This window comes from Pollicipes pollicipes, unplaced genomic scaffold (genome assembly GCF_011947565.3).
Source record: "Pollicipes pollicipes isolate AB1234 unplaced genomic scaffold, Ppol_2.1 Scaffold_7261;HRSCAF=8764_pilon_pilon_pilon, whole genome shotgun sequence".
Taxonomy (NCBI): domain Eukaryota; kingdom Metazoa; phylum Arthropoda; class Thecostraca; order Pollicipedomorpha; family Pollicipedidae; genus Pollicipes; species Pollicipes pollicipes.
The window spans coordinates 10,158,962-10,177,346 of record NW_023597054.1 but is presented as its reverse complement, the minus strand read 5'-3'; the positions used below and the strand labels follow the sequence as shown (position 1 = coordinate 10,177,346).

Sequence of the window (18,385 nt, the reverse complement as noted above, 5' to 3'; positions counted from 1 at the left end):
ACTAATGTCTCTGCACCGCAGTGGGTAGTGGCCGGTACAGCGGAACTCACGTTGAACTGGTGTCAAAAGACAGCTCGCACAATGGCTGCCGTTTCAACTTTGCCACCAGTCTTTCATGCAATAAGCGCGGTAACGGCTATGTGCGACTCTAAGCTTTGTCATTGCATTCCGAAACCACTTGATGATTATGCGGGTACTTGAGAGGCAGTGCGTTCGTGCAAAAATGGCTCAAATTCGTGACGGAGGCTGCCACCCCTGCGCTTCTGTTGTCTGTGCATGTGTTATTCCTAACTGCGTGAGTTCTCCGATCAGCTGAAACACCGCGCTTGGCTGGATGCCTTGCCTAACTCCGGCATACGCTGTCAGCCCCTGTAACGTGTCCAACTCTCCCCTCACCTTCTCACAGCGCCACAGCAATGCCGCAAACGTCATCCAATAGCTCTCTAGCGTTTATTGATGGCGTACATCGGAACCGCCCTACGGAGAACAACAGGCACGGTCCTGCCTCGTCACCTGCCCGTCACAGCGGTGTGCGGTCGGGGCGCGGGCTGCTGCAGTCCGTAGCGGGCACTGGGTCACAGGGGGCGCCGGCACCGCCGGGGCCGGTGACGTCACGGCTCGCCAGCTGTCTTCCAACACCCGGCCTCGCGGTCAGGAGCTGCGCGGGCCGCGTCCGAGCAGCTGTTCACGTGGCGCCTCCGGGCGGCCTCACCCGCAGCGGCCGACCCGACTCCGGTCTGGCCCGTACACAGGTGATCGGCAGCGTCACACGGCCGGCCACGGTCGGCTCGAGACACCCCGTCCGCGGCCGGTTAGCGTTAGAGCACTCGGAAAGCGGACACACGTTACACGCGACACGGCGGCGGCGGCCTAGGGCCCATCGGGAGCCGGCAACGCGTGGGGGCTAAATATCACCAGGGAGAGCGCGGGACATTCAGATGGAGTGTGTCAGAAGTTATCGTAGGAACTTTGTCACGGAATTTCTGGAGATGGACAGTTATCACGCGATGCGATTCGCCGCTGCGACCGGCAGCGACTCACTGACAGCAGTGGGCATCGAACATACGCACTAGCACACTAAAAAGCGGCATTAAGGACGACCAAGCACTTCCGAACGTAACAAGACTTAATCCTATAAAATCAGGACGCCGTCAAACCTTTGGCGCCACGTCCGCGTCATGCGTCCTTATGTAACTCACAAACACATGCTGGGCACCAACGCGAAGCCGTCATGTGGTAAAATGCGGGACAAATCCTCTGAGCTGCCACGTCAACAAGAACTCGCGCAGATAAATGCAGTTATCTGGAATCCTTCTTTTGATTTCCTCGCATTCCCCGTCTTTGGCACAGGGCGGGCAGCGGCGCGCAGTGACGTCATGAGTTCTCGGCGGCGGCGGCGGCGGCGGCGCCGGGCGCGCTCAGCCTTGGGACATGACGAGCGGGTCCATGGAGGCGAGCAGGTGGGGGCGCGGCACCAGCTCCGGGTGCTGGATCTGCTCGCGCACCTGCAGTAATGTGCGGCGCACCTCGCGGTTGTTGGGCGCCAGCCGCAGGGCCTCGCTGAGGTCCGCCAGCGCCGCGTCCAGCTCCCTGCGCGCCGGAGGACGGGCGTCAGCGGTCCGCCGCGCTGCACAGGCGCAGGGCCCGGGCTCGATTCGCGACGCGTCGTGGGGGATCCGTGGCTGGAGAGCCGCAGATGCGGGTTTTGCCTGGGCTGCTCAGCGCCACGCGAAGACCTGTGGCGTCTATCCGGTGTTAAACATACGTCGTGAACAAACCTTATTACTTGCCACCTGACGCCTGTTGGAAACGACATAAAGCCTCTTTCGCAGGATACGAAATCTAGGCCAAATGGACTACCATTCATTTTTGAGTGAGACAGGCATTTTGCACGACTAGAATCCCCACACTGCAGACGCGATACAAAGTGTAAAATGAACTCCTTCATCGACTCGTTCGTGCGGCGAAGACTCACTTCTGCGAGTGCTTGGCTTTCGCCCGGAAGAAGTAGGGCTCAAACGCCTCCGGTCGCACGTTCATGGCCAGGGTAGCAAGCTCGGCGGACTTGGCGTGCTCCTGCGGATGGTCAGGCGACCAACATCAGCTCCATGCGGTGCACAGGTGCCGGCAACACCGGTCTCCACGGCACATGTGCAGTCATGTGTGCAGCCCGGACCACACGTGTGTGCCCCGCGACGCTGTGCTCCGGTCATTCGTCGTAAATCCACTATGGAGGTTGCCAAACGGTCACTTAGGACGATGGCGCAATTCGTTGCGCGAAACGTGTTAACTAAATTGTATGCAAACCTTACTTCTACAAGCCTTACTTCTTCTGAAACTGACAACACGTCAACGCAGTTTATGTTTGGCTTCTTTGGGGAAACCGACACCAGTGTCGTTATCCCTCATCCCGGAACAAACACAAGGAGAAGCTGGCCGGCGAGAGCCGTGGGCCGCCGTGCGGAACAAACACGGGCGCCATCGACCAGCGCGCACTTACGCCGAGTTTCCGCTTGCAGCGCGACAGGTTCAGTAGCAGATTGACGTGCAGCCGGCGGAACAGCTCCTCGTGTTCACGCAGCTTGCCTTCGGGGAACTTCTTCAGCGCGTAGGTAAAGCGATGGTCTGCCTCCTGCATGCGGCACTTCTTGTACAGCGTCATGCCGTCATCGTTCAGCTTGTTCAACAAGGTGAACCTGGTGACGGCGGTGCATTCAATCACGCTGAAGGCGACAGCGGCATGACTGACGGTGCCCTGCGTGAGCTCACTAAAAGGATATCGACGAAGCCATCTGGCACGCGCACGGCATTCTGGTACCAAGTGATCCTTGGTTTCCGCCGCGGGGACATTAAAGTGTTCTGGAGAGTAACATGGTGCATGCACGTGATCTTCAATTCAGTAGCCTCGGGTTCTGATGCAAGCGTTTCCTAGCACACATATTGGACCTATTGGAGCATCGAGCACACTTATTGGAGCATCGAGCTGTCCGAGTAGTACACCGGCAACGAGCAGAACAAATAACGCAACACGAAAACCGAGTCCGACAAAAGCCAAATCACAAATAACCCAGAAATCAACGAAGCGTAGCATGCCTGATGCATTTATATATATATATATATATATATATATATATATATATATATATATATGCATCTATATGTGAACATACAAATTACTTACCGGACAGATAATATTAAGCATTAAGCTCCCACTGAGTCCAACATTCCGCTCAAAACGCACGCAGTTCATACCCTGACGACGTTCAATCTCCTCCCCCGCTGGCACTGCGGCGTCTGCGGACATCCCCGCAGTCTCATCGCTCTCAGCGCCGGGGCGGCACCACACTCACATGATGTCCAGCTTGCCGTCGGCCATGGCCCAGGTGGTAGCGCCCAGCTTGGCGCCCTTCCTCAGGAAACACTGCACCACCTGCACGTGACCGCAGCCGATGGCGCGGTCCAGCGGCCGCATGCCCTTCAGGTCCACGTGCTCCACTACCGCGCCGCGGTCCAGCAGCAGCTGCGGACGTGGCCATACAGTCACTCCGCAGACACGACACCTGCCACTCGCACGCCGTAAAATGGTGTGACGTCAGACGATAAACATAGTGTTTTCCATACGCGAGCCATGTGATGGTGTGACGTCACTTGACGTCCGTGCGACGCAGCGCGACGCACGAGGTTTCGGTCCGACAGTCGCGACTATGTACATCACTGGACGTTGCTGTGATGTCGCACAGCGCATTGTTAGCTACCGATTGGCAAGCCGTGTAACTGTGTGACATCACTGGACCCTGCGCCCAGCTACTGAGCACTCCCGTGACTCCTGGCCGGTGCGGTTACGGCTAGCTATGCGTGATCGTTAGTGCGTGACCCGGGGTCGAAGCGGGCCCGGGCGGGGACGCTGACGTCCCCGTGTCGTGACGGGCGCGGACCTCGGCCCGCCGTGGCCAACGGCCGTGATGGACCGGAGCCCGCCCAATATCGACCGCAGCCGGCCGAAACGGCCGCAACGCGCGCCGGCCATTTCAACGCCGGAAATGGCCGGCTGGCGTGCGGCGAAAGAGGAAACAGAACGATGGTGGGCATGTCCAAAATGGCCCACGCTCAGGAAACCAACCGCGTCCATAGATCTAAGAGTTGTGTGTGGATCTCGGCACGCTGAACGAAAGTGGAATGGTTCTAAAATTGAATTAAGTTGAAATGACTTCTAGACTAAATAGGGCAATATTAATAGCTCCATCCCTCGCAGAAAAATAGGAGAATAGAGAGGTCCACCATAAAGCCTCAAAGATCCGTCATGTGTGCGTACGGTGGTGCTAAGAAAAAATCGTCTCCTTTAGAGAAAACGCTCAACCAACTTGCTAGGTTTGCTCCAACTCATCTGTGGGACACCAGAGACTATCCTAAAAAAGGCTTCCGACCATCTACATTCAGAAGGGTTACCAGAGGGCAGCATTTTCTCCAGTATAGATATGTTGTCAATTGATGTGGCAATGTTCCAATCAATGAGACTTTCGCTGCGGTGAAAGCTAAGGTTGACGAACAATTCCATGAAATTGATGCTTCCAGTCTATTGAAAGAGGATATCTGTAGTCTTTCAGAACACTTTCTCCAGGACAATGTTTTCTCGTTCGGAGATGACTACTATCGACAGATATTGGGCATAGCCATGGGGAAACCCCTGCGCTTCTCTGGCGATAATGCTTTTAGACCAATTTGAAACGAAGGCCCTGCCCGCCAGCCCATTAAAACCAACTTTCTTAACTAGATACATCGATCAGTATGCTGGAGTATGGACGCACGAAGAGCGTGCCCTTGGATAACTTTTTAAAGTTCATGAACAACCAGCATCTAAACTTAGCCTTTACGATGGGACGTACAAGAAACAGAAAGGAAGTCCAATTTTTTAAATACTCATGGTGGTAGATAGCAGGAACAACCGAACAACGTTAAGAACGAAGCTCTTTATCAAGCCCACCAACCCCGGTATGATTCTCGCCATGAATCTGCACATCTAGCTTTTACTAAGCATAACATGATTCGTAACATACTTCATATGGCTCTAAACAATTCACCCAGGAGTGAAAAAGAAAGCAAGATGGACAGCCAGATATGGAATTTGCCTTTAGCGATGGATATCTGCGGTACTTTAGGTAGATTGTTGGAACAAGTAACACAAGTCTAGAGCGCGTAGGGGGATAGGTGGTGGGAGGCGGGGGACGCATCGCTCGAACGATAGATTGTTAATACTACCTTACACGGATGATCTATGCACGTCTTGGTTTCAAGTGGCTTGCACCTGAAAGTGTGCGTGCGTGCGTGCGTGCGTGCGTGCGTGCGTGCGTGCGTGCGTGCGTGCGTGTGCGTGCGTGCTGGTGTGTGTGTGCTGTGCTGCTGCGTGCGTTGTGCGTGGCGTGTCGTGCTGTGTGTGTGTGTGTGTGTGTGTGTGTGTGTGTGTGTGTGTGTGTGTGTGTGTGTGTGTGTGTGTGTGTGTGTGCGTGTGTGTGTCATTGGGGCTTTACGACGCACTCAGCTGCTGAGGCTATATGGCATCGCCTGCTTCTCACCCTGGCAGGAAGGGCGGGAACCGCGGGGAATCGAACCCCGTACCTCTGGTTTCCCAGACGCGCAGTGGTTAGATATCATTTGACTGGTTTTCCTACGAGGAAGAAGGCTATTTCTACTGTAGATGCATAATGTTCCTCCCAAATCCACTTAAAACTTACGTGGCCTCTAGACTACCGCAAAGCTTAAGTTGTTGCTTCTACATGCGAGGCTTTCAACGCCAGTCTTTCTAGCATTTCCGTTATTTGTCTCCCTTTACCTAAATAATGACAGTAATATATGTGCTGAAATAACGATATAATCAGAACACAAACAATATACATGAATACAATACAAACATACGAATAAATGCCAGACATACCTGTAATTGTACTTCCATGTCTGCATGTTTCCAAGCCTGGACATAAAACAGGGAAAGTTTACGGCATAGAACAAGAAAGGGTGACGGACAAATAACAGAAACGAATGCTGGAAACGGGGGGCTAAAGCCGTTTCGCCTTCACCCTAGCTCGGTCTCTGGCGGCACACCACACCAGCGTGTCTCTGTCGGACCGTTCACTCCAGCTCGGTCTCTGGCGGCACACCACACCTGCGTGTCTCTGCCGGACCGTGCCCGCCCCATCACCTACCGACACGACGTCTGCGTCGCCGTAGAAGGCAGCCAGGTCGAGCGGCGTGCGCCCGGCGCTGTCCGTGTGCTGCAGGTCGGCGCCGGCGTCCAGCAGGGTACGCACCACGCGCGCCTGTCCCTTCAGGCACGCCCAGGAGAGCGCCGCCAGGCCTTCGCGGTCCACCCGGCCCAGCGAGGCACCTGCGCAGCGAGGCGTCTGGTCAGCCAGCAGCGCCGGCGCAGCTCACACGTCCACCTCTGACGCCCAGGTGGCGAGATGGTGGGCCGACGCCGCCGACAGATTCGCGCGACGACGTGAATGCAGTGCAGTGTAGCAGTTCCGTTACCGATCAATATGCCTGCCTTTCTACGATGTAACCTGATCGCTTAAACGCGTTTTTCAGCAGCCTTGTTGTGAGACATACAAATCAGAGCAGCTGCAGAGATTTCCATGCTTTTTGAACACGGTAAAACATACTGGAACATTCACATTACCCGCGGACAGTGTCACACACCTTTGCTGATCAGCAGGTCGAGCACGCCCATATGCCCCTCGCTAGCCGCCACGATGAGCGGCGTGCGGCCGGCGTCGTCCGGCTGCTCCAGCTGCGCCCCCTGGCCCAGCAGCACCACGCAGATGTCCCAGTGGCCCTCCCGCACGGCGCCCAGCAGCGGCGGAGCCCCCTTCGAGTTGGCGGCGGCGACGGTGGCGCCGCGGCGCAGCAGCATCTCAACCAGCGGCTTGTGGCCGGCAGCGGCCGCCATCGTCAGCGGCGTCTCGCCGTGCAGGATGTCGCACGCGTTCACTGCCACCTGGTGAACGCAAAACAGGGTTGAGGTTCAGAGAAAATCTGTCACGGATGAAGAAACAAGCAGCGAGAAAGCAACTGCAACTGACGAAATACAATAGCTGTGAATAAACGCCTTCAATAAGACATGCAAAGACACTGAGTCTGAGAAACACGATGAAATAAATAAGTTATCGCGTTCTACGGACCTCCTCCATGTCGAGCAGGTACTCGGCGATCTGCAGATGGCCGTTGCCCGCGGCCGCCACCAGCGCCTGCTGCGCCGCCTCGGCCATGGTCAGCCGGTCGCCGGCGGCCGCCCAGTCACACCAGAGCAGGTACTCCACCACGCTGAGGTGGCCGTGCACGGCCGCATGCACGAGCGCGCAGCGGCGGCCGGCGTCGCGCAGGCCAACGCTGGCGCCGCACTGCAGCAGCGTCTGCACGGCGCAGGCGTGCCCGCCGGCGGCCGCCAGCATCAGCGGCGTGGCGCCGCGCGCGTTGGCCGCGTCTGGCGCCGCGCCGAACTTCAGCAGCAGCTGCAGCATCTCGTCGAATCCCTCGGCGGCACACAAGCCGAGAAGCGGCGTACCGTCCCGCTGCGGCGAGGACGCGTCCGGGGAGGCGCCGGCCAGCAGCAGCAGGTTCGACACCTTGACGTTGGGGGCTGTGCGCGTTGCGGTCGGCGACAAGCGCGGCGGAGAGGTCGGCCGACGCCGCGGCCACCCAGAGCGCCTGCAGGTCGCGCGGTGGCACCGGCAGCTCGCGCGAGTTCTTGTAGAGGTGCGCCTTCAGCACGTGGTGGCCCAGCTCGAGCGTCTTCTGCGCGTCGAGCGGCGCCTCCAGCCGGCTCATGCGCAGCGCGATGTTGGCGTGGCCCACGCGCACGTCCAGCAGGAACTTGTGGCTCTCGTTGTCCTCACGACGCGTCAGCCACTCACGGAACGACGGGTGAAAGAGCATGTACGTGTCGTCCATGCGGCGCGCCAGGAAGCCCGAGAGCGTCTTGAAGCGGCGCAGGAACTCGTCCCAGCCAAGGGCCGTCTGCGTGCAGCTGGCATTCACCGAGTGATAGATCTCGTAGGCGTTCATCGGACAGAGGCTGGCCAAGCAGCTTGTGAGGATGGGCTGCACCTGTTCGTAGGACCGCTGCGTCGGGAACTTGAGGTTGAAGTTAAGCAGGAAGATCTCGTTGAGGCTCACCGGCAGGACCTTGAAACTGGAGGACTTCATCACCAGGTGGCCGCGCTCGATCAGGTCAAGCGTCAGCTTGATGAAGAGAAAGGAACCGCGCGACAGCTCGGCCAGGTGGGCGATGAAGCGGGACTGGCTGCTGCCCTCCACCTTGGCGCCCGTCACCTGGATGCTGCTGGTGATGGAGGGCGAGTTGTTGATGCGGAAGGCGATGTAGTCGGCCAGGTCCTTCTGCAGCTCGTCTGTGTCGCGCAGTCGGTCCAGGTTCAGCTTGTGGAACGGCAGCAGGCTGGCGATGCCCTGCATCTGGGAGCGCACCGTCACTACCATCTTCAGCCACGACGGGAACATCATCAGGTGGCGCGCCAGGAAAGCTGCCAGGTTGTCGCCGTACTCTGCGGGCAAACAGGCCGAGTCAGAGTGCGCCACGGCGAGCCACGCCTCCCAGGTCACCGCTTGAAGGCCCGTACATGTATTGTGTGTCCGAGCTCTTAGCTGCCAAGGAACAAACGCCTGACTTCTGGCCAACTTCTGCGCATTAAATAAAGTGTACAAAAAGTCATCTGCTCGTAACTAGAGCCGTCCTCGCCAGTGCTTATTACTAAACTAAATATGAAATACAGCACGTGTTGTTAATTCAGCACTGGCGCATCCCGCCGACATAAGCACCGACCAAGAACAGTCGAGTCCCCGCTGCCTGCGCGCCCCGGCTCCAGACCCACCTGGCTTATGGTACTCGGCCTCTCCGAGGGCGTCCAGCACCACCAGACATGTCTCGCCCGTGAGCTGGCCGGTGCGGCGCAGCAGCTGCAGCGGCTCCAGCACGCCGCGCGACAGCGCCGCCGACGGGTCGCTGACGCACGAGCGCAGCGCCAGCGCCGCCTGCAGTGCCGGCGAGCGCTGCACGTGCTCCCGGTAGGCGGTCAGCTGCGGCGCCTGGCACAGCTGCGCCGCCACCGAGTGCACGAAATCGGGCACCAGACAGGTGGCGCTGTTGTCCGCCTGCGGGGAGAGGTGGAGTGAGGGACTGGCGGACAAGGCAGAAAGGGGCGGCTCTCTGTGCGGCTCCGTTCGCTCGCAACACACCAGCCGGTCGTGGAAGCACGATGGGAGCGTGCATATGTTTTACATCGATCAATTTTCAGGACGGATTCGATGCAACGCATACGCTCTGCGGGCCAGCACTGGTAATGTTGGAAAAACTTTCCAGCGGGTGAATGCTCCGGACCCATCTCAAGGACGGCTACTTTTGCTGTTGAACATCAAACTAATAATCCAAACGTTTAATACCACCGCACAGTAACGTGTGCCGAGGTCGAGACAACAATTAATATGCAAACCGCAAGTCACTGCTAACCTGACAGAAGTGGTATGCCACCACGCGGCTGCCGAGACCGCGCAGCTCCTCCGGCACCGCGCAGACGCTAGAGAAGAGACCGCCGCCGCCAACGACGGCTCGGGGCCGGCCGGGGCCGCCCGAGAATGCGTCTGTTGGACGGGCACGGTCCAGGTCAGTGCCGGAGGCGGCTCGACCTCGGAGCGCCGGGGTCGAGGGCTGGTGACACGGTCACACGGCATCGGTCGCTGGTATGTGTAACCTACCGGCTGACCTCAACGGCCAGGCGACCTCGGTGGAGGGAAACAAGAAGTAAAGAAGGATGCGATACGCTGAGAAATAAGCCAGGTGCATCGCCGGCGAGTTCGTGGCGTCGGACCGAGCCAAAGGCGTACAGCTTACAGCACGAGCCAAAGGCGTACAGCTTACGACCCGACAAGCTTGAGAAGCAGGCGGATAGAAGAAATGGGCTTATACTCAACGTCGAGGGAAAAGAACAATCCACCTTTGAAGCTGCAAATGCATGATCATTGCTTATCTCGCCGAAAATGGTCCTACAAAGGCAGTGCAACTGGCACTGGAAAATAGCACGTAGAAGCATAAGACGGTTCAACTGTAAGAGCCCAGTCATCACGTTCTGCGAATCAAATCAAGCATCCATTGATATTTGTGATTAAGACAAATGAGACAACAACAACGTGCTATGAGCTGGTTTTATCAGGGATTAAGCGCGGACCTCGCTCCGATGTCATTTGGCCAGTGCAGCACTTCATGCTTGCTCGTGCTCGTTGCACAACGGCTGCATTATTACCTACTGCTTGAGGCATAAGAGCTGTTTTGTTTTTTCACTATGGCTAAGCTTCCGAAAGGTTAGGCAATTCATCACAGTGGCATTACCACCGCTAAACGTGAGCGAAGGAAACTTAGATCACGAATGGTATGCACCGCACCAATCAGCTTGGCACGACTCGGCACCATAAAATCAAAGCCGTCCTGGTAGGGAGCTCCCAGCCAAATTCTGCTAGGCCTCGCCTTGACAGCAGTCATCGTAACACGTTCATTCTCAGTTTCACCTCAACAGTAAACTGCCTACGAGTACGTCAGGTGCCTTGCACTTTCGAGAGATCATGCTCGCTACAGGGCCTCTTCATACACTCGCCTCATTTTTTTTCGGATGCTCTCTTAAGTCATCGCGTCCATCACGTTTTTCAACCTAAAAGTTTAACGGATCAGCTTTGTACCGGGTTCTGGACCGCCGTCTGCCTCGTCTGCCTCTGTGCAAAACCACCTCCGAAGGCGTCACTCACCCTGGTAGAGGGCGTCCTCCCGAGCGGCGCGGCGGCCGAAGCAGCTGTAGTCGACCAGCTGGAGGAGGGCGGCCGTCTTGCCGGTGCCGACGCTGCCGGCGAGAACGCAGCCGCGGCTGGGCGAGCCGAGCAGCACCCGACTCAGTTCGGCGAACAGCCAGCGACGGCCTACGAACAGCGGGTCCTGCTCCTGCTGCGGCACCTCGAAGAACAGCGGCTTCAGACTGAGAGGCGCCGGCCGGAACGGCGAGACGCGCGCTGCGGGGGAGGGTCGCGTCAGGGGAGGCGTGGGAGGAACGACGAGAGGCGGGCTGCGGGGGGAAGGTCGCGTCAGAGGAGGCGGGGGTGGGATGATGAGAAGCGCTCTGCCGAAAGAAGGTCGTATCAAAGAGGGGGGGGGGGGGGAGGCAGGGAAGGACGGCGAGGGGCAAACTGCGGAGGAGGGAGGGACCACGTCAGAGGAAGCCGAGTAGGGCACTGATCGGTTGATTTCTGCACGCCACTGGGTACGGCGGAGATCCCGCCTTAACGGAGTAAGCTCAATGTAATGTAATGCAAGGACACACAAAAGGGATACGATAAGGGTGGACCACAGAGAGGACGACGGCGTGTGAGCCACATTAAAGGGGACAGGAGGATGACTGTCGCACGACAGATATAGGGCGGATGAAGGCCATGGGGAGGTAGAGGAAAATTAAAGGAGTACCGGAACGAAGGAACGGATGAAAAGTGGTGAAAGGAAAGGGCTAAGGGTTTTTACAGACATCCGGGATAATGGCTTGAATGTGGAAGAGGCTCGTTTTGGGCACGGCATATGATGGACCAGACAGCTCACTGGATGATGAGGTGGAAAAATGCAGTCTTCCAGACTCGCGGCGGATTATAAGAGTGCAGACACGCTACCGCCTTACTCAGTGGGCGTCTCGGGGGCCGTACTGTGCCCAGCTTCCGTGTACTACGGCCCTACCTATTTCTTGCAGCACTCCTCAGGCGGGATTTAATGTAATCGGTTTATGTATGCATAGCACATCATGACGTCCGCACCTTTTTAGACATTTATTATTTCTTTGGTTGTGCCTGCTAGGCTATATGGTCGTATGGTCCAATAACTGAGTGCGTTACATCAGTACATGTGCGGCTAGTATTATCTTTGTTACCCCCACCACAAAAGCTAATCTGTATTCTCCTTCCGTCACCAACCACAACCACGCACATCCCCGAGACAGTTCCGCTCCGTCCCTCCATCTATCCACACGCCGAGCACAGCGGTGCGCTGTACTCAGCCACACCCAGCGGCTCACTGACACCGCCAGACGGGGGATGGCCGCACCTTTGGCTTCGGCGGGCGGCGTGACCCGAAGACAGCGGGCCGACCTCCTGCCCGGCTGGCCGCGAGGACTGCGGAACGCGCCCGGCTCGTCGACAGCTCCGTGGCCACCTGGCGCCGCGGAACAGCAGGCTACAGAGCAGGCCAACAGAGTGCGGCGCAGCGGGCGGCGGCGGCGCACCACGCCGCCGAGCGTGCAAAACCGGACACACGTCCGTGGACCACGGCAATTGCGACGTGCATGGCAGGCGACACACGGCAACGGCAGCACACTGGGCGGCCTCCCGCACCAGACCACGTCAAAACCGCGCCACCCTGCGGGCTGCCGCCGGGTCGCCGCGGCCGTGCATGTAAGCGGCGCCGGCAGCCGGCCGGCCGGCGCCGCCGGCGAGGCGCGTCCACCCGTGGCGGCGTGGCCGTAGCTCACGTGCACCGCTGATTGAGCGGACGGACGCCGATCACAGACGCGATACCGGCCGGCCGTAAATAAATAGGCCGCACCCGTTCTACGCCCGGCTCAAGCAACGGCCGCTCCGCCGGCGGGTCGACCGGCAGCGTCCGAGGCGGTGCTCGCGGACGGTGGCGACCAGGTCAGGGCGCATGCGCAGCGCAGGGCAGGACACTCGCTCACCGATCGAGTTGCGCCGAGCTGTGATGAGCGGGCTGGCAGAGGTGGTGGAGCCACTCAGCGACATGGACATCAGCGAGCCGAAGCTGTCGTGTCTCCGCTCCGAGCGCAGGTGCGCCAGCTCAGACTCACTCGAACCTGCAAGCAGCACCACGCGTTGAGGCACATGGCCGACAACGTAACACACATATTTGTAGCGTGGTGAAGTGACCTCGTGACACAGGAAACCCTACGCTCCTCCAGGCCAGCAAGGATGGCGAGCGTTTCGTGCCCAGCAGATTTGGCGACTCAGTATCAATTACCGGCCGGTTGGCCGACAGCGGCGAATTGAAACAAAGTGTCTGTATTACTTTATTGCGATTTCAGTGCAGACGGTACCAGCGAGTCGGTCTTGCACGCTGTTCCCCAGCGAGCCCAGGCCAGCCGTCTATCACATGTCACTTGTCTGAAGAGTAGTCTCCGCACTGCTTCGAGGTTTTCCCATCGGCACAGCGATCTAGCAGGATGCGTCACGACAGTGTCGGGCCCATTCATATCCCCGGTCCTTTTAATCTGTCCGTACTCCTACATCCCCTCACCTGCCGATCTTGTTTTGCCTTCCTCACCCTCGGTTTAACCACATCCTGCCCACCCAACCATCTCGTCCTGTGCTTCCCGCCGGCAGGCACCCCTCTGACCCCGTGCCTGGTCGCCTCACCGGTGAGTGTCGAGACGGGGCTGGTGTTGGCCGACTTGGCGTCGAGGTGCGCCAGTGAAGCGTGCGAGTCGCGGCCCGAGCTGGCGCCCGAGCGACTGGAGCGCGAGCGCTCCGAGCCCGGGGAGCGCGGTTCGGCGCCCGAACCGAGCAGCAGACCCAGCCGCGCGTACAGCGCGCTATCCTCCGGCCGGCCGCCCTCCTCGTCCGTGTCTGAGGGACGGGGGCCGGTCAGCGGCGGCGGCGGCACGTGTCGTCAGCCGCACCTGAGATAGACGGGGTCGAACGCCGCAGGGAACAGCGCCGGTACTGGCCTAGCAGGTTCGCAGATCGGCAGCTTTACTCTTCGCCCCGTCCCCCACCATATTACTATGCAAGATGGCGTGCGATGCAGAGAGCTATGCAAAGTGGGATGCAGGAAGACACATGAGATCATTTGTTCAAGCCTTCAACTGATATCAAGTGAATTTAGAAAGCTCAGGTTCTGTTCTGACGAATAAATCTCGAATGCAATAGAGATGAGAAATGTATCAGTGACATGGTAAATGGAGACAGCAACTTATTCTACTAGAGCATTTCAATATGAGAACAGACGGCAGAAATCAACTGCATGCCACACAAATTTGCAGCGTCAATCAAGTGTGGATTGTTAGAGTTCCAACGCGACGAACGGGAGCAGCCCTAATGCGTCTACTGCGTGGGAATGAGGAGGTCTTAGATGGCGATGAGGGTTTCGAGGCTCACTGAAACTTCGGTTTAGGGTACAGTAGAGGATTTGGACATCACCGGTAGCTCAAAACATGAAACTTGTGGTGTGGCTGTCAAAAACAAGGAGATGTACTCATCAATGCAACAACCGCCACAGCCATCCATTAATTCAACACCCAGACACAGCACCCCCTTCCATGACCCACCACTGCCCCTACCCACCACGTGACCCGGTGTAAGGTCTGCCAACAGGTGGGTTCAGCGTGCCAAGACGGCGTGGCGCGCACCACCACCTCATCCCGCCGAACACGCCGTCCGCGGCGCTCTTCCGGCGCGCGGACGGTGGCCGCCCGCGCCCCCTCCGCTCATGGCGCACGGCCGCGGACCAGGGTGAGCGCCGGCGGCAGGGGGACCAGCCGGTGATACGATCGGCGGGCGCCGGCCGGTGCGGCGCGCCGTGGCCCCGATACCATCGGCGCGCCCGAATACGGCCGGCCGCCTGTCCCGGGGCATCGACAACAGGCCGTGCATCATGCAAACTGGGGCCGACCGGCGGGCCCCGCGCCGCCCATGACGTCACAGGCCGTCTCGGTACCGGCTCGGGACGGTCCCCGGTCCCCGCTCCCCGACGACCGAGCCGGGCAGCTGCGCAGGTCAGCCGGCCCCAGACCGCGGCCGTAGGCCAGCCCAGCGACGTTCGGACCGCGCCGCCCGCGCCATTGGGCCGGGGGCAGGGGGCACGCGTCGGCGGTGTTCGCGGTGTGATCGCGTCGCGCGGGAGGGGGCGTGAGGAGCGCGACACCGGAGCTCTGCCACCGCTCACCAGCCGAATTTGGCCATCAGCGCCGGCTTTATACGGCTGGCTGCCGGCTTTACAGCGGGCCCACCTCCGACAGATTGGCGGCATAACGGGCGCCGGTGGCGGCTAAACTTGGCCTGCCGAGCCACTTGCGGCCGGGCCGCGCCCGAGCAAGAGCTCTCAGGAAGCTTCGGAACGCGGCCCGGCCGGAGAACGTCCGCTACCGGGGATGGCGTCTCGCAGCGGCAGGGGCAGGGCGACAGACGGTCGATGGGGAGCGACTTCGTGCTGTGCCAGCACCCAGCGCAGGCAGCCGGCGATACGCCAGCGACCAGACTCTGGTGATCACCGGAGTCCGCGAATCACCGGAGTCCGCCAAATCACCTGCCGGTCGGCGGCGCTCGGCCGCCGCCCACGGCCACACTCGATCCGCGCCGCAGCAGCATCCGCAGCGCGGCAACGCCCTCGCATCTGCTCCCACACCCGGCACAAGGTCTGCATCCATCGGGAGGCGCGAGGGCTGCCAGCAGGAGTGCCAGGCTCAGACAGCGCCGCCAGCGACATGCCGTCACGTGACGTGACGAGCACTCTAGTCGCGTGACGCTCCGCGGCTCCGGCCCGCTGTTGCCGCGCGGACCCACGGCAGGCCTGCCGGTGGGGTGGGGGGGAGTGTGGGGGGGGGGGGGGGGGGTGGGGGCGCTGCACAGTACACAGGCACGCCCCGGTCGGCGGCGGGGCGGCGAGGCACTCATGGAGCGCCAGGGACTCAAGGCTGGAGCGACTCGGGGCGTGTCAACTGGACATGGACGCGGCAGACGGCAAGGCCGGCGGCAAGCTGAACGGGGGGGCTGCCAGTCGCGTAGATGTGCCTTCCGAGCGGTCCCTTCCATCGCAATCATCTCCAATGTTTCTTTCTCTACATCCCTTTAACCGCCCGTTCGCTGCTTCCCGTGCGCGCCAGCCTCATCACGGGCTCGCTGCCTTTTAGCATTAAATATCGTTATGCACAAGCTCAAAAACAGGCACAGTCACGACTAAAAAATAAGAAGCATCACTCATGTGAGCGGGTTTGGACAGCACTGCCGAGGCTGGTGGGACATGGACACACACACACACACACTATGGACCTCAGCGAGCTGAGCCGAGTTATCATGTAGTCCCCGACCAGTTGCGTTTTTCCGGGCAGAGGGCTGCGCGAAAGAAATGACGAACCCCTCAGTCACTGCCACACTGAAGCACGGCTCAAATGCAAACGATGTGAAGTCAGCAACTAATTATGATAAGCTTCATCTGCCTTACTAGAAAGCAAGGGAGCGACTCCAAGTGAAATGAATTTAATTTGCCTAACTCTTCGAAAGAGTTGCCACGACTGATTATTGTGAAACAATACGTGACGGAGGCCCATCGGGTTGCTAGAATTTCAACGAGGAAGGGGCCAAATCGGATCATCAGGGGCTCTTGTATCAAACGGGCCGAGTCAGATCATCAGGGGCTCTTGTATCAAAGTGGCCGAATCGATCATCCAGGGCTCTTGTATCAAAGAGGGCCGAATCGGATCATCAGGGGCTCTTGTATCAAAGTGGCCGAATCGGATCATCAGGGGCTCTTGTATCAAACGGGCCGAATCGGATCATCACAGGGGCTCTTTGTGTCAAAGGGCCGAAATCGGATCATCAGGGGCTCTTGTATCAAACGGGCCGAATCGGTATCAGCAGGGGCTCTTGGATCAAAGTGGCCGAATCGCATTATCAGGGGCTCAGGCATGTATCGAAGGGAGCCTCTTCGTCGCTATAGAGCCCCTCTATATTCAGGCGGATCTTTGCAGGCTCAGTATCCTATATTGTTGCCTCGGGACCGCCTGTGGATATTTAGATGCCCTAATGAGGTCTTAAACCGCCAAAACGTGCTGGAACCTTCGTTGTCTTCTTCTCCTCCTGTTTGTCACATCCTGGGGGCGGCATGCTTCTTAAGCTCGCCTTGGCTACGCCACTGCCATGGGCGACCCTTTCTGATGCGGTGCGGTGAACGTGCATCGTACCATGTTGCATCACAGACTGGAAGTCCGCGCTGCTAACTGTGGGGAGCGTAGGGGCCGGGACATGGCAGCCGTAGGTATTCTTAACACGAAGCGTAGATCATAAGGGGGATAGAGCACCGAGCAGTTCGTGCGCCTCATAAACACAACTTATAAACCATACGCAAGTGTTCCCATCGGACATCGAAGAATTACTTCGATGTCCGTTTCGATGGATTTCACACCTTTGGTTCCCTGAATCCATCAGACATTGGTTCTCGCTATACCTGTCGTGTCGCATTACCTGAGAGTGCCTGTTGACTGTCCACGCCGATCGTATTGGAGCGGTGTTACGGTTTTGGCGCGCCGCCAGCCGGAGAAGCTTGGGACTGGCAACCACCCCACGGCGGCTGGATGGCGGCGTGTTGTACACTGCGAACCAGGTCAGCCCAAGCCAGGTCACTTCAGTCAGATCAGATCAGACCGGGTCAGTCAGCTTAAACACCAGCCAGCTTCAAACGTGGCTCGGCTGCTGCCTGCATGCTGAGAACAATTAAGGTGATGCGCAAAACAAGCACGCGGCAGCCACCAACATGTCCCCTGGGGCCCGGGCGACACGGCGCCGACACGTGAAACATGGCGGAGCAAAACACACCCCGCAAAGCGAACGCTCGGGCCCACCACGACGCGGCGGGGCCGGCGTATTCCGGAGCAGCGCGGCCATCAGCCGCCTTCAGCAGGTCACGCATCATGACTGGCCCGCACCTCTGAGCAGTGATCATCCCCCCCACGAAGCAGCGACGCCTTCTCCTACAAGGCACCCGCCCCCGCAGGCGCTAACCACAGCTCCAGCCGCAGTTCCCCGACAGGTTGTGGAGTAGAGCGCGGGGCGGCGGCGGTCGGCCTGGACGCCCGACTCCGGCCCACCGCCGGCAGACCGGGCTCCGGCCCGCGCGCGCTGCAGCGTCCGGTCGCCGCCGCCACACCGCACACGACCACGCATCGACTGCCGGCCTGCCGGCTGAGCTTCCAGGTGCCGGGCAGAGGCCCGAACGGCAGGTTGCGCCAAGGACACGCCGCCCGAACGGCAGGGCTGCGCCTCGGACACGGCCGCCCGAACGCAGGGCTGCGCCTCGGACACGGCCGTCCCGGCGGCAGGGTTGCGCCAAGGACACGGCCGTCCGGACGGCAGGGTTGCGCCTCGGACACGGCCGCCTGAACAGCAGGGTTGCGCCAAGGACTGACCCGTCCGGACGGCAGGGTTGCGCTCTCGACACGGCCGTCCCGGCGGCAGGGTTGCGCCAAGGACAACGGCCGTCCGGACGGCAGGGTTGCGCCTCGACGCGGCCGCCCGAACGGCAGGTTGCGCCAAGGACGGCCGTCCGGACGGCAGGGTTGCGCCTCGGACACGG

At 59.4% G+C, this 18,385-nt stretch overlaps 1 protein-coding gene across 1 annotated transcript; it reads right to left on the bottom strand.

Moving 5' to 3' along the window:
• Positions 1-1,418: 1,418 nt before the first annotated feature.
• Positions 1,419-17,311, bottom strand: LOC119112950 (protein TANC2). The gene is made up of 15 exons (XM_037237255.1): positions 17,278-17,311; positions 13,456-13,665; positions 12,762-12,896; positions 12,134-12,241; positions 10,804-11,061; positions 9,518-9,648; positions 8,883-9,162; positions 7,618-8,555; positions 7,176-7,241; positions 6,799-6,991; positions 6,198-6,379; positions 3,351-3,520; positions 2,501-2,696; positions 1,976-2,076; positions 1,419-1,560 (listed from the first exon to the last, which is right to left on the bottom strand). The coding sequence occupies exons 3-15, from the start codon at positions 12,829-12,831 to the stop codon at positions 1,419-1,421; spliced, it is 2,835 nt and encodes a 944-aa protein (XP_037093150.1). The 5' UTR covers positions 12,832-12,896; positions 13,456-13,665; positions 17,278-17,311.
• Positions 17,312-18,385: the final 1,074 nt, after the last annotated feature.

Bases quoted from the DNA above. Each gene is read 5' to 3' on its own strand.
- LOC119112950 (XM_037237255.1), bottom strand. From the start codon at position 12,831: ATGTCCATGTCGCTGAGTGGCTCCACCACCTCTGCCAGCCCGCTCATC. The intron at 9,649-10,803 runs GTGAGTGACGCC...CCCGTCCAACAG, and splicing joins GGAGGACGCCCTCTACCAGG to ACGCATTCTCGGGCGGCCCC. The intron at 8,556-8,882 runs GTGGGTCTGGAG...GTTTGCCCGCAG, and splicing joins GGCCGAGTACCATAAGCCAG to AGTACGGCGACAACCTGGCA.